Genomic DNA, 19,190 nt, shown 5'->3' with positions numbered 1-19,190 from the left:
CATAACAAATTTGAATTAAATTTGTCTCAGTAAAACCTAAACTTATAATGAAAAGAACAATGGTTCTGAAATAGGATTATGTATGTGTGATATGTAAAAGTAATATGTCTGAAGAAATAAATAAAACAAACTTATTGAAAATAAACACACACACACACACACACACACACACACAAGAGGAGACCTAATAACATTTTTTAAATAGTAAATGGCATTGAAAAGGTAGACATGGAAGACCTGGTGCTCGTGACAGAGGAAGGTGGAAGGACAAGAGAGCATGCAAAGATCAGGAAGAGACAGCGTGTGAAAAGGATATTTGAAAATACTGTTTTTCTACATAGAAGGTAGGAAAAGTGGAATGCATTGACTGAGTGATGAAGTTGTTACAACACATACTGTGCATTGCTTTAAAGAAAAATTAAATAAGTGGAGATATGAAGACAGGACACTATAAGCCCCGTCCGAACCCTGTGCAATACAACTATAAGGTAAATACACACACACACACACACACACACCGCTGTGTAGTGGTTAGCATGCACAGTTCACAACGGAGAGGATCCGGGTTCGAGTCCCGGAAACGACCAGGCAAATGGGGAAGCCTCTTAATGTGTAGCCTCAGTTCACAATTTCACCTAGCAGTAAATAGGTACGGGGTGTAACTCAAGGGGTTGTGGCCTCGCTTTCCCGATGTGTGGAGTGTGTTGTGGTCTCGTTCCTACCCGAATATCGGTCAGTATGAGCTCTGAGCTCTTTCTGTGAATCTATAGGGAAAAGGATGGGCGGCTGGCTGGGTGATCAGCAGACGACCGTGGTGAATAACACACACACACACACACACACACACACACACACACACACACACTTTTAAATATATATATATATATATATATATATATATATATATATATATATATATATATATATATATATATATATATATATAAAACCACATTTGTTTGGTATATGTATCTAATAATCAAATGTTCTAAGGAAAAACTTGTAATGAAAAGCATGAAAATCTACTTATAATTTTCGCTTTCTTTATTTTTTAGAAAACTACGATAAAAAATAAAATAAAATTCAATATTCTCCTTGTCTTCACAAATGAAAAGTACTCTTTTAATGAAAATAATTACATTAGATTTTTGGAAACTTCAAATTCCATATCTATCTTGTCTCTTCACTGAAGAAAAGTGCTCCTACCGTTTTAATTTAAATAACAATATATTATTTTGTAAGCTTTAAATTTCAACATGCTCATGTTCCACAAAACAAAGGAGTAGCTGAAGCCCATGTGTACAACCACTGGGTCGAGGTTTCTGTACCTAAAGGTGGGATTGACTAAGCGTGAAAACTTAATAACAGTTCAGCATAGTGTTTAATGTTGATGACTTAATTAGAAAATTTAGAGGGATTTGGGACTTATGAATTAGAAGGCAACTACAAGTATTATGTCTTACCCAGCAGTCAAGTCAAAGTTAGCGGTGTGGCCGTCTGGCATGACGATCGTGAGTTGCAGGAGACCCTCAACTTCCTCACTCCCGCTGACTTCCAGTAGGGCGCGATAATGATACACTGAGGGAATCAAACTCATAAGCTACATTTATCAATATGATAGTTTTTTTGGTAAACTACATTTGTTTAACAAAGTAGCCAATCGTTGGTTGAACTGAAAGACGCTCCATGTTAACTTATGTTCTTGCGAAGCTAATTACTGTTTCCATTTATCTTTGTCTACGTGCATAACCAGTGAGTGCTATGTCCTCGCAGTGATGCAGTATAGAGCACCAAGGGACAAACCAATCAGCATAATGACTTCATGAGAAGATTACAGTTGTTAGGTATGTAATATATTAATTTTGGAGACGCCAATGTTGTCACACATTCACAGATATAGACATGTCATCCAGAAAGTTCAAAAATGCCTCGAGGACAGTTCATCCCACGCTGTGCACTTCATTGCTACACGCCGTTTGTTATATTTGCTGTAATAAGGATTTTTCTCGGAATCATTTGGAAAGTTGTACGTGGCAGCTAATTTAGGCCAGGGAAAATGAGTGATAAAGACAATGATGTATGTAACATGAAGTGCATGATTTGACTTAATACAAGATTCTATTATCTCCCAGAGTGGGATGTGTATTAAGTGTGTAAATTTGGTCACATACATCACCGTGACTGTCGATGAATGGAGGTATACGTGTTACGTTGTATACTCACCACACGGAGCATCTTGGGGGCCCGTCACGAGATACAGCTGTTGCCCTGTGGAGGCCGGTGCTGCCTGCCAGGAGTCAGCGTGCAGTCCCATTGCCACACACCCACTGCCATCTTTGCCACATGAAAAACACTCACCCTGCATACGCATGCACGGCATATTGAAAAGAGATTCAGAGAAATCGGACTGCCAACTCACACACACACACACACACACATAATATATATATATATATATATATATATATATATATATATATATATATATATATATATATATATATATATATATTATAAAGTCACGAAGAAACTGTATAGATGGCCAATTGTTGACAAATAGATCTTGGATATATGAGAAAACATTAGTCTAATTCTAAGTAATTAAGAGAGTGATGCAGGAGGCACCACGTTTTCCCATGGTTTGTGCCGCAAAGCGTGTGTGGGACTTTCTTTGTACGGTTCGCTTCCATCCGCTTCCATCAGCCGCCACATCTCTACAAACACCGATCGCATACCTAGACATCGTTGGAGGTTCTGAAGGTGCTGTTCTGCAAGTTCTTTATTATCTGGCAACTAGATTTGCGCGATGAAACGGTACCGAATGTTGGCAGTGCCTGTCTACTACTGTCTTAACTGATACAGATCATAAATCAAGGAACATTTTTGTCTTCCACTGACAAGGAATCTCCTTTATCATGACTGCGATCAGTAGTAACAGCTCTAGAGTCGTTTTCAGACGAAGCAGAGAGAGAGAGAGAGAGAGAGAGAGAGAGAGAAAAGTCAGCAGGATTAGTCCTTAATGGTGAGGTGCGACGAGAAAAGGTCTATTTAGCAAGACGTGTCCTGTGAAATGCGGGTGCTACAAAACCTCTTTTCATCACTTGCCTTTGAACAATAACACTCGAGAGAAAAAGTCTCAGTCATGTATCCTTATGGTACATGTGAGAAGCCTGTATCTCTGTAGCCTGTATCCCTATAGGAAGGACAAGTCATAAATTGTATGCAAGACCCGGAACATTTAAGTTGTACAACGCGATTCGAGACGGAGTGTAAGGGTCCTATAATAATGTTCCATAATGCATAATGTATGTGTGATTTATAAAGATTTCTATATTCATATATAATCCATTAGGGGTTAAACGATACCAGGTGTGACGTAGTTACTTATCGAGTATCCATTGTCGCTGAAATTAATGCAAATAATGATGAACGATGTTGTGTTTCCAGGTTTTGACCAGTTCAAATATATAATCCACATCATCGTGTGGGTCTAATGAGCCTTAACTGGCTCTTCGGCGGTTATGACTCAATTGGCTGAGTTTTGCTTACAGCGCCCTCACCAAATGGCAGCTCAAATATCTGTCTGCTCTGACGACGTTGAAGCAAATTTTCACACTGACGTGTTGTTCCTTTAAGTCTTCCATCATTGAAGATATCGATTAAAAAAGAAAACGCATAAGTCTCGATCACTGACTCACAAAAACTTATCTACTTATAATTATGTCAGTTGGTATACTGCAAGAATACAGCAATTTACGTAATACTTTGTAACATCCTCTGTCTATGACTCTATACTATTTAAAAAAATAATTAATTAATCAATTAATTAATTATTTTTAAGTCCGGTTTCCCTATTATATTTGGGCTAGGATGGTACCTCCTGACTGAAGTCAGGAGGACTTTGGTTTTGGCATTGGGAACCGTTACCCCGAGTGGATGCCCTTCATAACCTCGGACCGTGGCCAGGATTCGTACCCGTGCGCTTGAGAAACCTGGGGTCCACAAAGCGGTCCCACCGTCTATACTATTATCTGTTAGTATTCTAAATACAATGCCTTAAGAATTTCAGACAATACCTTCTCTCTCTCTCTCTCTCTCTCTCTCTCTCTCTCTCTCTCTCTCTCTCTCTCTCTCTCTCTCTCTCTCTCTCTCTCTCTCTCTATATATATATATATATATATATATATATATATATATATATATATATATATATATATATATATAGAAATAGAAAAGATTACACAAATGATGCAAACACCCAAGGATAAAAAGAAAGCTAAGCTGTGAGTGCGTGCGTATATTCATATGTTATTTGTTGTATTTATGAAGAATGAATATCCACTTATTAGATTAAGCATTAACTTTTACTCATGAACATTTAGCATGCACGTATAGCCTGTGCGTGCGTGTGTGTGTGTGTGTGTGTGTGTGTGTGTGTGTGTGTGTGTGTGTGTGTGTGTGTCATTCACCACGGTCATCTGCTTGTTACCTGGCCAGATTTTCCCTTACGCGCAGGGGTTCTCAACCTTTTTCATCTTATGCACGTATAGCATGGGTATGTGTGTGTGTGTGTGTGTGTGTGTGTGTGTGTGTGTGTGTGTGTGTGTGATTCACCACGGTCATCAGCTTGCTACCTAGTTAGATTTTCCTGTACGGCAGGGGTTCTCAACCTTTTTCATCTTATAAGTGCCCTTTGAATTCTTTCAGTATTGGTCACGTAGCCCTTACCCATAATGCAGCATCAGTAAGGCTAAAAAGAATTGCATGGCCGCTTTTAACAGATATAACTGGTAATCGGAAACCACAAATTTAATCATGAAATTATACTGGTTGCGGCAGGTAACGTATACTGTGTGAGAGGAGTTAAAGTACACTTAGTATAGTGGTGGCAGCACATAGTACAAAATCATTACCATTTGTTATGGCTACAGTGTACACATATGACTTCGAAGCCCAAGCGAAATCCATGACTACTTCAACGAAAAAAAAAAAAAAAAAAATCAGACTACAAATACAGTGGAGGTTATGAAGCAGATCTCAACACACCTGAGAGTGAGGATACTGAGGGAAGAGTGGTGAGTGGACGAGCGGCGAACAGTGCGTCTCACTTTGGTACAGCATACGAGTATAATGTAGTACCTGTAGCGGTACACAATGTTAAGAGGAGAGACGTAAGCAATAGAAAATGAGCAAGGGTGACTACTGTATTATGGGTTTGCAAGATTGCGTGGCAACTGTAATCCAAGAGAACCTTCTCTCGAGTTGTCACTTAAAATGTCCTGATTCTAGTGAAGGGCACATTGATAGTACATACAAGCCACTTTGTAATCTACAAGCAGGTACCTGCAATTATTCAAAACCGAAATATTTCTAGATATTTGTCTAGTATCCCTGAAATTCCTCTCACGTACCCATGGGAAAAGGCGTATCCCAGGTTGAGAACCTATGCCCTAAGGAAAAGCTCAACCTGTAGCAAGTGAAGATAGAAGCAGGGAGCGCAGCAACCCAGCAAGCCCACTAATCACACCGAATGCATCAAGTGACAAACAAGCAAAGGGGGAATAGTACACCGCCGCCACCGCCTATCAGCCACTTGATGTCTCCCAGCAGCAGCCCAAGGGAGCCGGCGTGCTACTACAGCATGTGAGGCTGGGATACTGCACCATGGAGGAGTTGTATGACGGTTTCCATGGTCAGGAGTGACCACTGCGTGAGATACAACCGCCACTCACTGCTGCACTACCTCCTGTCCTGCACGGCAACCGCCGACCTCAAACCAGTGAGGCCATCACCCGCCTAGCCTAAGGGCCGCGGCCTCGACTAGGGGTGCCCTCCTTGTGCACTACACGCCCACAAACGTGATGCTGCAGGTGCTATGGCCAGCACCTCCTGCCTCGTATTCATATTTATATTTATGTATGTACTTACACTCAATAAACCTTTACTAATAATGATAGCAATAATGACTGAGATCACACCACACACCAGGACAGCGAGGCCACAATCCCTGTGGTTGCATCCTACTTGCTATTAAGTCAACAGGGGCTACACATCAAGAGGCTTTCCCATTTACCTTGCCGCTCCCGGGGCTCGAATCTGGGCCTTCTCGGTGGTAAGCCGCCTTAACCAATAACTACTACACAAAGCATTGTGTGTGTGTGTGTGTGTGTGTGTGTGTGTGTGTGTGTGTGTGTGTGTGTGTGTGTGTGTGTAATTCACCACGGTCGTCTGCTGGTCACCCAGCCAATCTTCCCCATTACGGAGCGAGCTCAGAGCTCATAAACCGATCTTCGGGTAGGACTGAGACCACAACACACTCCACACACCGGGAAAGCGAGGCCACAACCCCTCAAGTTACATCCCGTACCTATTTACTGCTAGGTGAACAGGGGCCACACATTAAGAGGCTTGCCCATTTGCCTCGCCGCTTTCCGTGTGTGTGTGTGTGTGTGTGTGTGTGTGAGAGAGAGAGAGAGAGAGAGAGAGAGAGAGAGAGAGAGAGAGAGAGAGAGAGAGAGAGAGAGATGGAACAATAATACACAGGAATGGAAAGGAAGCCGTGATTGCTATGGTCTTCTGTTAAATTTGTATATAAGTGTGGCTTAGGGTTTAGAGTATTTTAAGTAGGTAAGAAGACTTTAATAACGGAAGCAGAAGAGTGGTGAAGCAATGGAGACATTTTAGTGCCAGCATCTTTGTTATTTGCTCATTTGAATTGTTAGTTGTTGAAAAAAAAATTGAGTGTCATGGTGTCATTACCGATGGCAAAATTAATTAAGGGAATGATATTGAGGAATGACGAATATAAAAAGGAGAAATGAGCAAAGAATTTCGTGTGCATGCTGATATGATAACTCACCCGAGTAAAGCTGCGGAAGGAGGGGCAGCGGAAGGCGACGTAGGGGCACTGTGACCTGACTGAGTCAATAAACAACTCCACAGCCCTGATATGATTACATCCGAGAGCGTCCTCCACGGCGTCCCACACTGGAGGAAGGAGATCATCAGACACACACACACACACACACACACACACACACACACACACACACATGCGCGTGTGCGTGCGTTTCAAGAACACGGCAAGGAAATACAACAAAAGATAACAAATAATTGCAAAAATAGCTTCCTAAATACATCAGTGGAATGCAATACCAGAGAGAGAGAGAGAGAGAGAGTCAGGTAGCGTGATGGAATCGAGTCATTCACGTCTATAGCAACAATTTCAGATATTTACAGCGTCAACATCGCCATCACCACGTTCACACCCACTGATTCGGTGCGCAAAGCTAAAAGCGATTGAGAAAGGCCGAAATCTTGCAACATGAAAGGAAATAACTTTCTCTCTCTCTCTCTCTCTCTCTCTCTCTCTCTCTCTCTCTCTCTCTCTCTCTCTCTCTCTCTCTCTCTCTCTCTCTCTCTCTCTCTCTCTCTCTCGTTACCTGTCGAAAAATTCCGCCGTTCGTGTATCCACCTGAATGGCGCAGAGAGTGGTGGCTGGCATCCCGGCTGGTTCACGCCCCCGTTTGGATAAAAGTCGAGATGGCCCACGGCTTGCTCCAGCCCGTAGCCGCCACCTGCAGGAACCACCAAGTTATTAGCGGTTGGATGAGTGAAGGGAAGAGGAATGGAAGAGGAGAAAGGACTGGTAGCACCACAATACCGAAATCATGGCGCTCCCGAGTGAGGAAAGGAGTAAAAGAGAGTGAAAAATGAAGGGAAGATGAGGACGAGTAAGTGAATGTAGAAGAAAGGATTGACACGAATGAAGAAGGGAGAAAGTACTAAACAAAGTAGTGAAGGAGGGGTAGGAATAAACGATTAAAGTGAGGAGGAAGCGGATAAACGAGTGATTGAATGAAGGAGCGAAGGAGTAAACAAATCAGTGAATGAAGAAGACAATGAACTAGAGTGAACCCCGGGAAGGAATGCGTGAAGGAAGGAGGGAAAGAGACAAGAAGACAGCGAAAGAAGGGAGAAGAAGAAGCATGACATTTATTGACATCTTTGAAATCCCTAATAATTTCCACTTTAGTCTACTAAATACAACAGGCACCAAGACATGACATTCTGAAATACGATGATGCGAAACAAGGGAAGCAATTTTTTTGTATCTTGCTTGACAGGACAACATGCAAAGTTAACCTTACCGAAACTGAAGCGGCCAGCGTCGGTGTGGATGACATCTACGAGGAGAGCATCAGAGGGGTCGAGGCGGACACTTGGCGGCATGAACTCAAACAAGGGCTCAGCTGGATCCAGACCCGTGATCCTACCCAAGCCAGTCACGCGTTCCCCGGCGTAACCTATACAGAAGAAAAGGGAGATATGGGCACATGTCTCTTTTTAAATATAGTGAGGATACAAAGAGAACAGCGCATACACTTGAGATAATAAGAGGAGAGAAAAGGGACAGAAAGGAGAAAACAGGTGACCGAGACAATGAGAAAGGACACGTCAGGAAATGCCTTTTCATCATTAAAAAGTGTTCAAGACCGACCAAAATCCTCTTGTGCCTTAATAATTCCTTAGAGTCCTTTCGCCGTGTCTCCCAGCGTAGGTTTCTCAGCGTGTCCATGGTGCTGCAGGAGGAGTCGAGATATGTGAGGGGTGGTGAATATGAATAAATACAGGTGATTAATCTTTATAAAGAAAGACAAGAAATAAAGTGTAAAGAGAAATATATTAGAAAAAAAAGGAAACTCAGAGAGAGAGAGAGAGAGAGAGAGAGAGAGAGAGAGAATAATGAAGTATTTATCCCGGTCCTCCTGCACGTCTCCTAATCTTTGTAATTCACGTAGCATCTTTGACATCATTATTCTGACGGCACCTTTCGCGGGAGTCTTGATGTGGCACACTGGTGCATAACAGAAAGACGAGGAAGAGGAAGAGAAGGAGGAGGAGATGAGCAGATCATTGTCCTTAATCAAAAGAAGAAAAAAAAGAGCCTGAGGTCCTTAATAGGCTGTTTGGGTAACTATTCTACCCTAACCATTAGTAGGAGAGACAGGACAGGAAGAGGAAGAGGAGGAGGATGGGAAAAAGGATAGAGAATGTGGAGTGAGGAGGAAAGGGAGGGGAAAAATCGAAGAAATAGAAGAACGAAGTAAAAAAAAAATGGAGGAGGAGGAGGAGGAGGAGGAGGAGGAGGAGGAGGAGGAGAACGAAGAAAGAGGAAGCAATTCATTAATTTCTATTCTCTAGTTACCACAACAAAGTTACTCGAGGTTCAGGGAGGGACGTCATGATGAGTGTTTATACCTGCCAAGTGTGCACCGAGAGAATGGCCAATGAGGTGCACGTTCCTTGGCAGCAGCTGTGTGTGACTCTCGAGAAACCGTATGAGGTGGGCGATTTCGAGTCCCGCCAGCCGTGCATTGGCCACCGCCTGACTGTACAGACCCAGGGAGCCACCAGTCCAGTCTACGTACATCACGTTGAAGTCTCCAGCCTCTAGCAGCACCTTCACCAGTTCCTGCGAGAGTGGTAGAAGTGGGAACTGGAGAAAGTGTCTTTGATGGAATAAGAGTGTTGAGACTAATGTCCACAAGATAAGAAGTCTTGGGGAAAATATTCACGGGGATGTTCAGAGAGAAAATGGTCACGGGTAAATATCCATAGGGAAGAATGTCTAATGGGAGGCGGGAATTGGGACAGTGGAGGAGTGCACAGATGGGAAATATCAGCTGGGAAACATGCCACAGAACGAGGAAATGTCGAGAGAGAGAGAGAGAGAGAGAGAGAGAGAGAGAGAGAGAGAGAGAGAGAGATCCCAGGGAAATGGAAAATAGCCTGAAATACTCTGGTGGGACACAGGGCTACCCACCTCCAGCCATGGCATGTTGCGGCCGTTCAGGTAGCCGTGGATGATCATCTTTGTGGGTCTTTCCGCCCTGAAGGAGGACGAAAGAATGCGAGACACGTCCAGCGCGGGCACATAGGAACCTTGCGGAGCTTCTCGAGTGTAGAGTCTGAAGGTTACGTTCACCACCTCTCGCGCCTCAGCCATCAAGTTGATAGGGCGGTGCTGAGAGTGGTGAAACTCGTTGCCCGTGGAAAGGCACCCAAGCTCCGAGAAGCACTGGTGGTCAGGCGCTGGAGCTTGGCTGTGGCCTGAGAGATAGTCATAGGTTCAGAAACGCTTTACTGTCTCACTAAGGAATCTCCAAGTCAGAATTAGATTAAAGAAAAACAACAATTTCTCAGAGTGAGTGGAATAATGTCATCAGACAGTTACTGCAATTAGCAGAGAGTATTGATAAGAGAGGAGTGTATACATTCATGGATATAGAGGTGCTACGTAATCACACGCCTCCACCGTCTCTGATCTTTCTTACCATGCTTGACCTGTACTCATCAAGGCTGGGTGAACCTAATAGAGAAAAATCTCAGTCATGAATGACAGAGCCGGAACTTCCTGCACTGAAGTTTGATGCATCATCCCCTGAACTACCCAACGAGCGCATTGCAGTAAAGTACTGTAGATTTCTGGGTGTGCCATTTAGTTCTAAATATCCCCCGAGTTAAGGTACGTACATACCTCGGTATGCGAAAGATCAAGTAATTCTAAGATGAACATATTCTATACACATATGATGTGTTTTGCTACAGTTTGCGAGAAATTGACGTGTAAGTTGTGATGCGGCAGCCACTCGCCTGAGACCAGTTTCTTGACTGGTGGATAGGTTGTGGAGGTCCACAGAAATGACCTAACACCCATGATCTAGCACCCATGGATTTCTTCCTTTGGGGACACATGAAATCATTGACGTACAGGAACAAATCATACTCCAGAGAGGAGTTGAGTCACCGCCTTGAGGAAGCTGCAGAACAGATAAGGAATGACAGGAGTAGAAAGATGCACTTAGGTAGTTAGTTGACTGACGAGGCCTGTCACTTATATGTCAAGATGTCGAGTGTCAATGAGGGTAATAAATGTAATGAGTTGCCATGTATGTTTTAAAAAGTAGCATTTGATAACAAACGTTTTACCCACTGACTCATACAAATATTTGATTTGTTACTTGATATCCATTTCACGTAAGGATTTGACTACGTGCATTGTACACATAAATCATCACTTTATGCCACGCAGCACAAATACAGTACGTAGGGAGCTGAGGAGGGAGGAAGAAAGGAAGGCAGAGGCCCATCCATGTGAATGGCCCCGCAACACACAATTTACACAATTTCTCGATAAAGAAAGCAAAACACATTATGTGTGTAGAGTATTTTCAACTTGGAATTACTTGGGTTATCGTATCCTGAAGTATGTACCTTAACTCACGAGACATCCTGTATAAGGCAATAAGCGTTGCAGCGTAACTTGCTCACCTCCTGCGTCCTTCCGGCTCCTGCCTTCAACGAACAAGGCAGGCCGGGGAGCGTAAAGGGCCTGCTTGAGAGACGGCAGGTTCTGGAACAGTCTGCTCACAAGGCTCACAAGGGTGCCGGGCGGCGCCTCCTGCTCCATGCTGCTAGCCAGGGAGGAGGTGGTCGCCAGCAGCACCACCACCAGGCTGCACCATCGCCAGTCACACGCCGCTGCACACACTCGTGTAATATCTGAATGGTCAGAAGTGGAAGTAAATATAACTGTATGAATTGGAAGCACAAATCCAAAAACTGAGCGAAATGAGTGCAGATATGACCTTCCTGAAAGCATTCCCGCTGACAGCTAATACACACAACGTATCACTACCATGTCAGCAGCCATGGAAAGTGTCCCACAAATCGCTACCTTATAAGATTATGTTTCTCTTGTACCACAGCTAGTGTTTCTCTGATATTATTAGTACAGTGCAATCATCCTTCTTTAGACCAATACACATTTTATTTGAATTCCCTTGTCAATTAATAGATGGTAAATCTAAGTAGAAAAAACAATCACAGACACTCAGATTGATTCAAAGGTTTCCTTCTTACATTGGTGAGAGTTTGTAACCTGGAGTAACATAACAATAATAAACACCAATAATAAAAGACACCGCAAATAATGTAGGAGTAAATTTGAAGTTTGGAGTTCGGATGAAGAGCAAAAAAGTTAGATAAAGAGAAAGTCTTAGACTGAATTATATTTGGCTAAATACGACAAAGTTAGGTGTACGTATACTAGGTAGACAAAGTTAGGTTAGTTGTTAAAGCGTATAGGATAATTATTAAGCCAGGTTAATTATGGTCAAGTCTAGTTAATCAAGATGAGTAAGGTTAGATAAAATTGAGCTGGGTTAAATGGAGAAAACGAAAGCAAAGACCTGTCCACACCAGAAAATATTATTTGGAAGCAATATTTTCAAACTGTTTTTCAAATGTTTCCTAAATGTTTGCAAACATTTGGCAAACAAATGAGAAACATTATGGAAAGTTTTCATGGATGGTTAGATGAGTGGATAGATGGATGGATTGATGGTTGGTTGAGTGGATAGAAGGTGAATGAGTGGATAAATGGATGGATGCGTGGATAGATGAATGGGTATATGGATAGATGGATGAGTGGACGAATGAATGGATAGATGGATGTGGGTAGATGGATGGAGAAGTGGATAAACGGTCTAGAAAGGAAACATCGATCCAAACTTTGCCAAATGCTTCTCAAATGTTTGCAGGCAGTCAACAAACAGTGCTTCCTGGTGTGAGATGTCTTAACAGGTGGTAAAGTGCAGGAGAATGAATAGCGTGAATGAGAAGTGGGAAAGGGATGGTGGTCAGGAAGCAGGGAAGTCAATATTGAAGGATTGGATGAGTGTTGGTCATAGGAAGTGTACGATGATAATTTTATAACGTATTATTCTTTTGTTATTTGCTTCGTCACTGCCTGTCTCTCACTCCTTCCCTCGAGGTCAAGGATGATAGATGACAGCAGCTAAGAAGAAAATGGATGATAGTTATCTTGTGTTTTTTTTTTTTTATGTAAGGGGAAATACTGGCCAAAAGCAACAAAAAATGTGATTAAAAAAAAGGCCTACTGAGGTGCCGGTCCCCAAAAAAGTTGAATATGAAGAGATATAGTTAGAAGGGTATCCAGAGGAATGCGAGAGGAATGTATTTGTAGTTAGATGCATGTAGTTTTGTGTGAAGGAAGAGAGCTGTGTTTAGAGCAGGTTGTGACTGTCCACTTGTGTTGTGAGTCACACAGGGAAACGATGAGTGAGGTCACAGCTAGCTTTAATGATAAGTTCACCAGTGCTATTAAACACACACCTCACTGGGAGTAATTATCGGTTTGGCAGGTGTCTACTGCCTCTTCAGTGTGTGTGTGTGTGTGTGTGTGTGTGTGTGTGTGTCGCCGTAGTAGTCATTGCAGTGTAGTAATAATGAAGCGTCAGTAGTTATAGTAGCAGTAGTAGTAATGAGTGATATTAGAAATTGTGGCAAAGATAGTCATGCTGGTAATATATAGTAGTAATAGTAGTTACAAGTAGTAGTAGTAGTAGTAGTAGTAGTAGTAGTAGTAGTAGTAGTAGTAGTAGTAGTAGTAGTAGTAATAATAATAATAATAATAATAATAATAATAATAATAATAATAATAATAATAACAGTAGTAGCAGTAGTAGTAGTAGTAGTAGTAGTAGTAGTAGTAGTAGCAGTAGTTAGCAGCAATGAGTGATACCAGATTGTGACAATGGCAGTAATAGTAGTAGTAGTAGTAGTAGTAGTAGTGGTAGTAGTAGTAGTAGTAGTAGTATTATTACTTATTATTATTATTATTATTATTATTATTATTATTATTATTATTATTATTATTATTAGCAGTGTGGTGGTGGTAGTAGTAGTAGTGCAGTAGTGGTAGCAGTGGTGGTAGCAGCAGCAGCAGTGGCAGCAGCAGTAGTGGTGGTGGTGGTGGTGGTAGCAGTAGTGCAGTGGCAGCAGTGGTGCAGTAGCAGTAGCAGCAGCAGCAGCAGTAGTAGTAGTAGTAGTAGTAGTAGTAGTAGTAGTAGTAGTAGTAGTAGAAATAGCTGCAGAAGCAGCTGCAGTAATAAGATTTCTACAATATTAAAGAGAAGAGACTGAGACAGTCCTGAAAACACAGCTAACAATCTATATACGTGGCCTTTGAAAACTGCTGTGTTGAGAAAGCCAAGCATTTCTAAAGACAGGCCAATAAGAGGAGCACTGAGGCTATGCGAGGACTAAATTCCTGGCCCTTTACCATCATTCCATCACTCAGCATGCATCCAACACACACTAGGCCAAGAGAACGTGGTGGGAATTGACATCGCCACACATGCATACCTTTCTTTATTACTATTTTCTTGCGAACCCTTGTGCACACTGGTTCCGGCCTTAATATAACAACAACAACAACAACAACAACAACAACAGCCCTTTTGCAGGTCTTTCTTTTACTCTTTTCTCTTTTGTTCTTTAATTCTGTATCATTTATGTGATTTTTTTACTCCTTTTTCTTATCTCTTTCTCTCTCTCTCTCTCTCTCTCTCTCTCTCTCTCTCTCTCTCTCTCTCTCTCTGTAAACACAAAACCACTGCCTGGCTGCCTCCGTATTGACAAAACACCGATGACTTGAACGCATGGTTGTCTCTTTGCCTTGGCTACACTGCTGCTGGCGAGGCATGCAGGGAAGCCGCTAGCGTGAAGACAGTGTACTGCCTCTCGACAAACTCCTGTACGGCGATTCTAGTAGCAGCAATAGTGGTGGTGGTGGTGGTGGTGGTGGTAGTAGTAGTAGTAGTAGTAGTAGTAGTAGTAGTAGTAGTGGTGGTGGTGGTAGCAATATTATTATTATTATTATTATTATTATTATTATTATTATTATTATTAGTAGTAGTAGTAGTAGTAGTAGTAGTAGTAGTTTTATTATAAAAAATACATTTTGTTCTTATCTATTAGACTACTACTACTACTACTACTACTACTACTACTACTACTACTACTACTACTACTAGTACTGGTACAACAACAACAACAACAACAACAACAACAACTGCTACTACTAGTACTACTACTACTACTACTTCTACTACAATAACAAGAACAAGAACAACAACAACTACTGCTACTTCTACTACTACAACGAAAACAACAACAACGACAAAAACAACAACAACAACAACAACAACAACAACTGCTACTACTACTACTACTACTACTACTACTACTACTACTACTACTACTACTACTACTACTACTACTACTACTACTACTACTACTACTACTACTACTGCTGCTGCTGCTACTACTGCTACTACTACTACTACTACTACTACTACTGCTAGTGCTATAAGAACAACTACAACAAAAACAACAATGACAACAACAATGGCAACAACAATGGCAAGAACAACAAAAATAACAACAACAACAACAACAACTACTACTACTACTACTACTACTACTACTACTACTACTACTACTACTACTACTACTACTACTACTACTACTATTACTACTGCTACTACCACTTCTACTACTACTACTACTACTACTATTCCTACTACTACTACTACTAGTATTACTACTACTACTACTACTAATTCTACTACTACTACTACTACTACTACTACTACTACTACTACTACTACTACTACTACTACTACTAATAATAATAATAATAATAATAATAATAATAATAATAATAATAATAATAATAATAATGATAATAATAATAATAATAATAATAATAATAATAATAATAATAATAATAATAATAATAATAATAATAATAATAATAATAATAATAATAATAACAATAATAATAATAATAATAATAATAACAATGATAAATAACAATAAAATCGTGAGTCATTCGTTGGTAGTCGAAAATGACAAAAAACGATCACAGTAAAATAAATCATATCAAATCAAATGACACAAAACTAAGGGAAGCTGCGAGGAGCCATCAGGCCGACACGTGGCAGTCCCTGTAAGAAAAGGAGTAGTGGAAAATGAGCAGAAGGAACGAGAAAACTTGCAAGAGTGAAAATACCATGAGAGAGAGAGAGAGAGAGAGAGAGAGAGAGAGAGAGAGAGAGAACTATGCCATGAGCACTCCCTAGATGTCTTCTTGTCGCTCACTCCAGCATCATTTACTCGCAAACCAGGAAATGTAACTCCCTGCACCTCCTCTCCTTTGGCGGCCTGACAAACATACATACAGACAGACGGAGGACAGACAGACAGACAGACAGACAGATAAACAGACAGACTGACAGGAGGACAGACAGACAGATAGACAGGAGGACAGGCAGACAGACAGGAGGACAGGCAGACAGGAGGACAGGCAAACACACTGATAGACAGGACAGGCAGACAGACAGACAAATAGAAAGACAGACAGGAGAACAGTCAGACAGACAGATAGACAGGCAGACAGATAGATAGACAGACAGAACAGACTCTCTTCACAAGTCGCCAGTCTTGAACATGAGTGTGACCGCTAACATTCTAATAACACCGCGATTCCTTTTTGTTTTGTTTTTATTTCATTGTCATTAGTGTTTTATCATCGCTTTGGTTCTTGGCACGACCACACACACACACACACACACACACACACACACACACACACACACACACACACACGTTATGGCCAAATGGAACCTTTGAATAACATGAGTCAGCGGAAACCAACCACTCAAAACTTTTAGGGGAGTCGTGTTTTGATAACCTATACGAGCAGGTTTTGTTAGTCAGCCAAGGCCAGACGCGCCCTCAAGCACTGCCTGCGAACTCTCCATTATGACTTCACAAAAGCTGACCATGAATGCTTGCTTCCTGTGTGCGTGGTAAAACACTTGACTTTTACGTTAGCTGATTCTCTTGTCTTTCTTCTTTATCGCAACTATCATAATGAAGTTTCCTTATTCCCAGTTGTAGTAGTAGTAGTAGTAGTAGTAGTAGTAATAATTTGCCTTTGTAACAGCTTCGTTTTCTCTCTTCGCCTATGTTTTTTTCTAGATTAAAAGATTTTTTTTCAACAATCAGGTCTTTATTTTTTCTAGTTTCCTTTTCTATCTCTGTAGTGTCACTAAACAATAGTAACTTGGTTAGAATTGACCTTTGTTTCATTAGGTGCGATGCTCGGTCTCCTAGCATAACGTTACGCGTTGTGCAACATAACAGGAAGTAATCTCTATGTTCTTATATCACCAAACAGGAAATGCCATGCTCTTTCCTCTGTGCAATCTTCATGATACTCAAGCTCGCTTTAATAAACAAACTACACACTCCTGTAAGGACCAAACTCGTATAGTATAGAAAAAAAGTAGCATTTATTCAGAAACACTCAAGAGGCGATTACTCTTAACACGTTCGACAGTGGAAGGGCAAAGGTTTACCTGACAATCTGAACATCAATCAGTCTGGACCGTTCTAAAAATAGCCCAGCGGTGCGGTATCATAATTTCCCTTGGGAGTGAAGAGGGGCTGTGAGGAGATTCGGAAGGAAAAAGGAATGTATAAAGGAATAGTGAGGGAGGTATGAGAGCGAGATGGGCAAGCGGTCACAAGCGGTCAGAGGAAGGGTAAAGGAGACAATGAGAGGTAGCAAGGAGGGGGGGGTGGAGAGCGAGGTGAGAAAGGAGGGACCAACCAAACCAGTGAGGGAGGAGAGGTGAGACGAAGTGAGATGAGGTGAGCAGCGTACTCGGATATACATGCAAATATAAAGGCGAAGCGATATAATCAGTCTCGCATCACAGGTGAGTGCGCGGAAACACACACACACACACACACACACACACACACACACACACACACACACACACACACACACACACACACAAAGCGTCCTTCACTGTACAAACAATTTAAAACAGAAGGGAAGAAAGCGTGGTGAGAAATAAGTATTTAAACGATCGACGACAAGAGCCAGGAAGAGAGAGAGAGAGAGAGAGAGAGAGAGAGAGAGAGAGAGAGAGAGAGAGAGAGAGAGACCGGGTGACCGACTTGAACCTGAATCGCAAAGGAGGTCAAGGTCAGGTCAAGAGGTCCTCACTTCTTGTTCCGCTTTGACCTAGACGTAGATGGAAATAATAGTAAAAAAAAAATAATAATAACAATAACGAAAATATTCATGACATTTGCTATTTAAATTACTACTAAACGGCAAGAAGAAGAAGAAGAAGAAGAAGAAGAAGAAGAAGAAGAAGAAGAAGAAGAAGAATGAAAAAAAGAAGCAAAGAAAGAAACAAAGAAAGAAACAAAGAAAGAAAGAAAGAAACAGAATAATAGGTAATAATAATAATAATAATAATAATAATAATAATAATAATAATAATAATAATAATAAGAAGAAGAAGAAGAAGAAAGAAGAAAGAAGAAAAGAATAAGAAAAACAACAAAAAGAAGAAGAAGAAGAAGAAGAAGAAGAAGAAGAAGAAGAACGACAACAACAACAACAACAACAACAAGTGTAAGAAGCAGCCGAGCAACTCCCTGGTTTTTAGCTCACATTAAGAAAAAAGATCACGAACTTGAAAGAATTGCTGAGTTACGAAGGGCGCCGCTCCCCCCTCTCTCTCTCTCTCTCTCTCTCTCTGACTTGGCCGCGTGTGAGGAAAAGTTAACAGAGGAAACCTTGGGAAATGAATGAGGTGAGAGAACAAGGTAATGATTGTGAATAACAGTGGTGGTGGTGGTAGTAGTAGTAGTAGTAGTAGTAGTAGTAGTAGTAGTAGTAGTAGTCGTAGTCGTAATGGTAGTAGTAGTAGTGGTAGTTGTAGTAGTAGTAGTAGTAGTAGTAGTAGTAGTGTAGTAGTCGTAATGGTAGTAGTAGTAGTGGTAGTTGTAGTAGTAGTAGTAGTAGTAGTAGTAGTAGTAGTAGTAGTAGTAGTAGTAGTAGTAGTGACATTATTAGTAGAAGCAGCAGCATCATCACCAGCATTGCAAGCATCACCTTATCTGCAACACTAACAGTAGCAACATCACTGATAACCAGAACAATCTCGTGTCCCCACCTGACCTGCATCACTAACAGTAACATCACCGTTATTGACAACACCGCTGATACCCAAAACAATCTGACGTTTCCACCTTATCTGCAGCACTACAGTAGCAACACCACACCACAGCTGCACCTCACCTTTGCTGCCACACTTGGGAAAAAAAAAAAAAAAGGCGAACACAAATAACACCAAGAGAAACAACGAAAACACACAAAAACAATGCAATATGTGTGTGTGTGTGTGTGTGTGTGTGTGTGTGTGTGTGTGTGTGTGTGTGTGCGCTGCCTT

General features: G+C 41.4%; 1 protein-coding gene across 2 annotated transcripts in view; it reads right to left on the bottom strand.

Moving 5' to 3' along the window:
* Nucleotides 1–19,190, bottom strand: part of LOC123507056 (pancreatic triacylglycerol lipase-like) — a 72,331-nt gene that overhangs the window by 4,253 nt on the left and 48,888 nt on the right. For both annotated transcript variants that reach the window (XM_045259593.1, XM_045259592.1), the window contains exons 2-9: nucleotides 11,335–11,565; nucleotides 9,827–10,113; nucleotides 9,262–9,475; nucleotides 8,151–8,306; nucleotides 7,443–7,577; nucleotides 6,860–6,987; nucleotides 2,224–2,359; nucleotides 1,464–1,578 (exon numbers count right to left, since the gene is read on the bottom strand). In XM_045259593.1, the coding sequence (XP_045115528.1) occupies nucleotides 1,464–1,578; nucleotides 2,224–2,359; nucleotides 6,860–6,987; nucleotides 7,443–7,577; nucleotides 8,151–8,306; nucleotides 9,262–9,475; nucleotides 9,827–10,113; nucleotides 11,335–11,473 (1,310 nt within the window). In that variant the 5' untranslated portion in view covers nucleotides 11,474–11,565. The remainder of the gene's footprint in view (nucleotides 1–1,463; nucleotides 1,579–2,223; nucleotides 2,360–6,859; nucleotides 6,988–7,442; nucleotides 7,578–8,150; nucleotides 8,307–9,261; nucleotides 9,476–9,826; nucleotides 10,114–11,334; nucleotides 11,566–19,190) is intronic.

Source organism: Portunus trituberculatus, chromosome 21, assembly GCF_017591435.1.
Source record: "Portunus trituberculatus isolate SZX2019 chromosome 21, ASM1759143v1, whole genome shotgun sequence".
In the NCBI taxonomy this organism is placed as follows: domain Eukaryota; kingdom Metazoa; phylum Arthropoda; class Malacostraca; order Decapoda; family Portunidae; genus Portunus; species Portunus trituberculatus.
The sequence above is the reverse complement of the archived record's forward strand: the minus strand, read 5'-3'. Positions and strand labels throughout refer to the sequence as shown.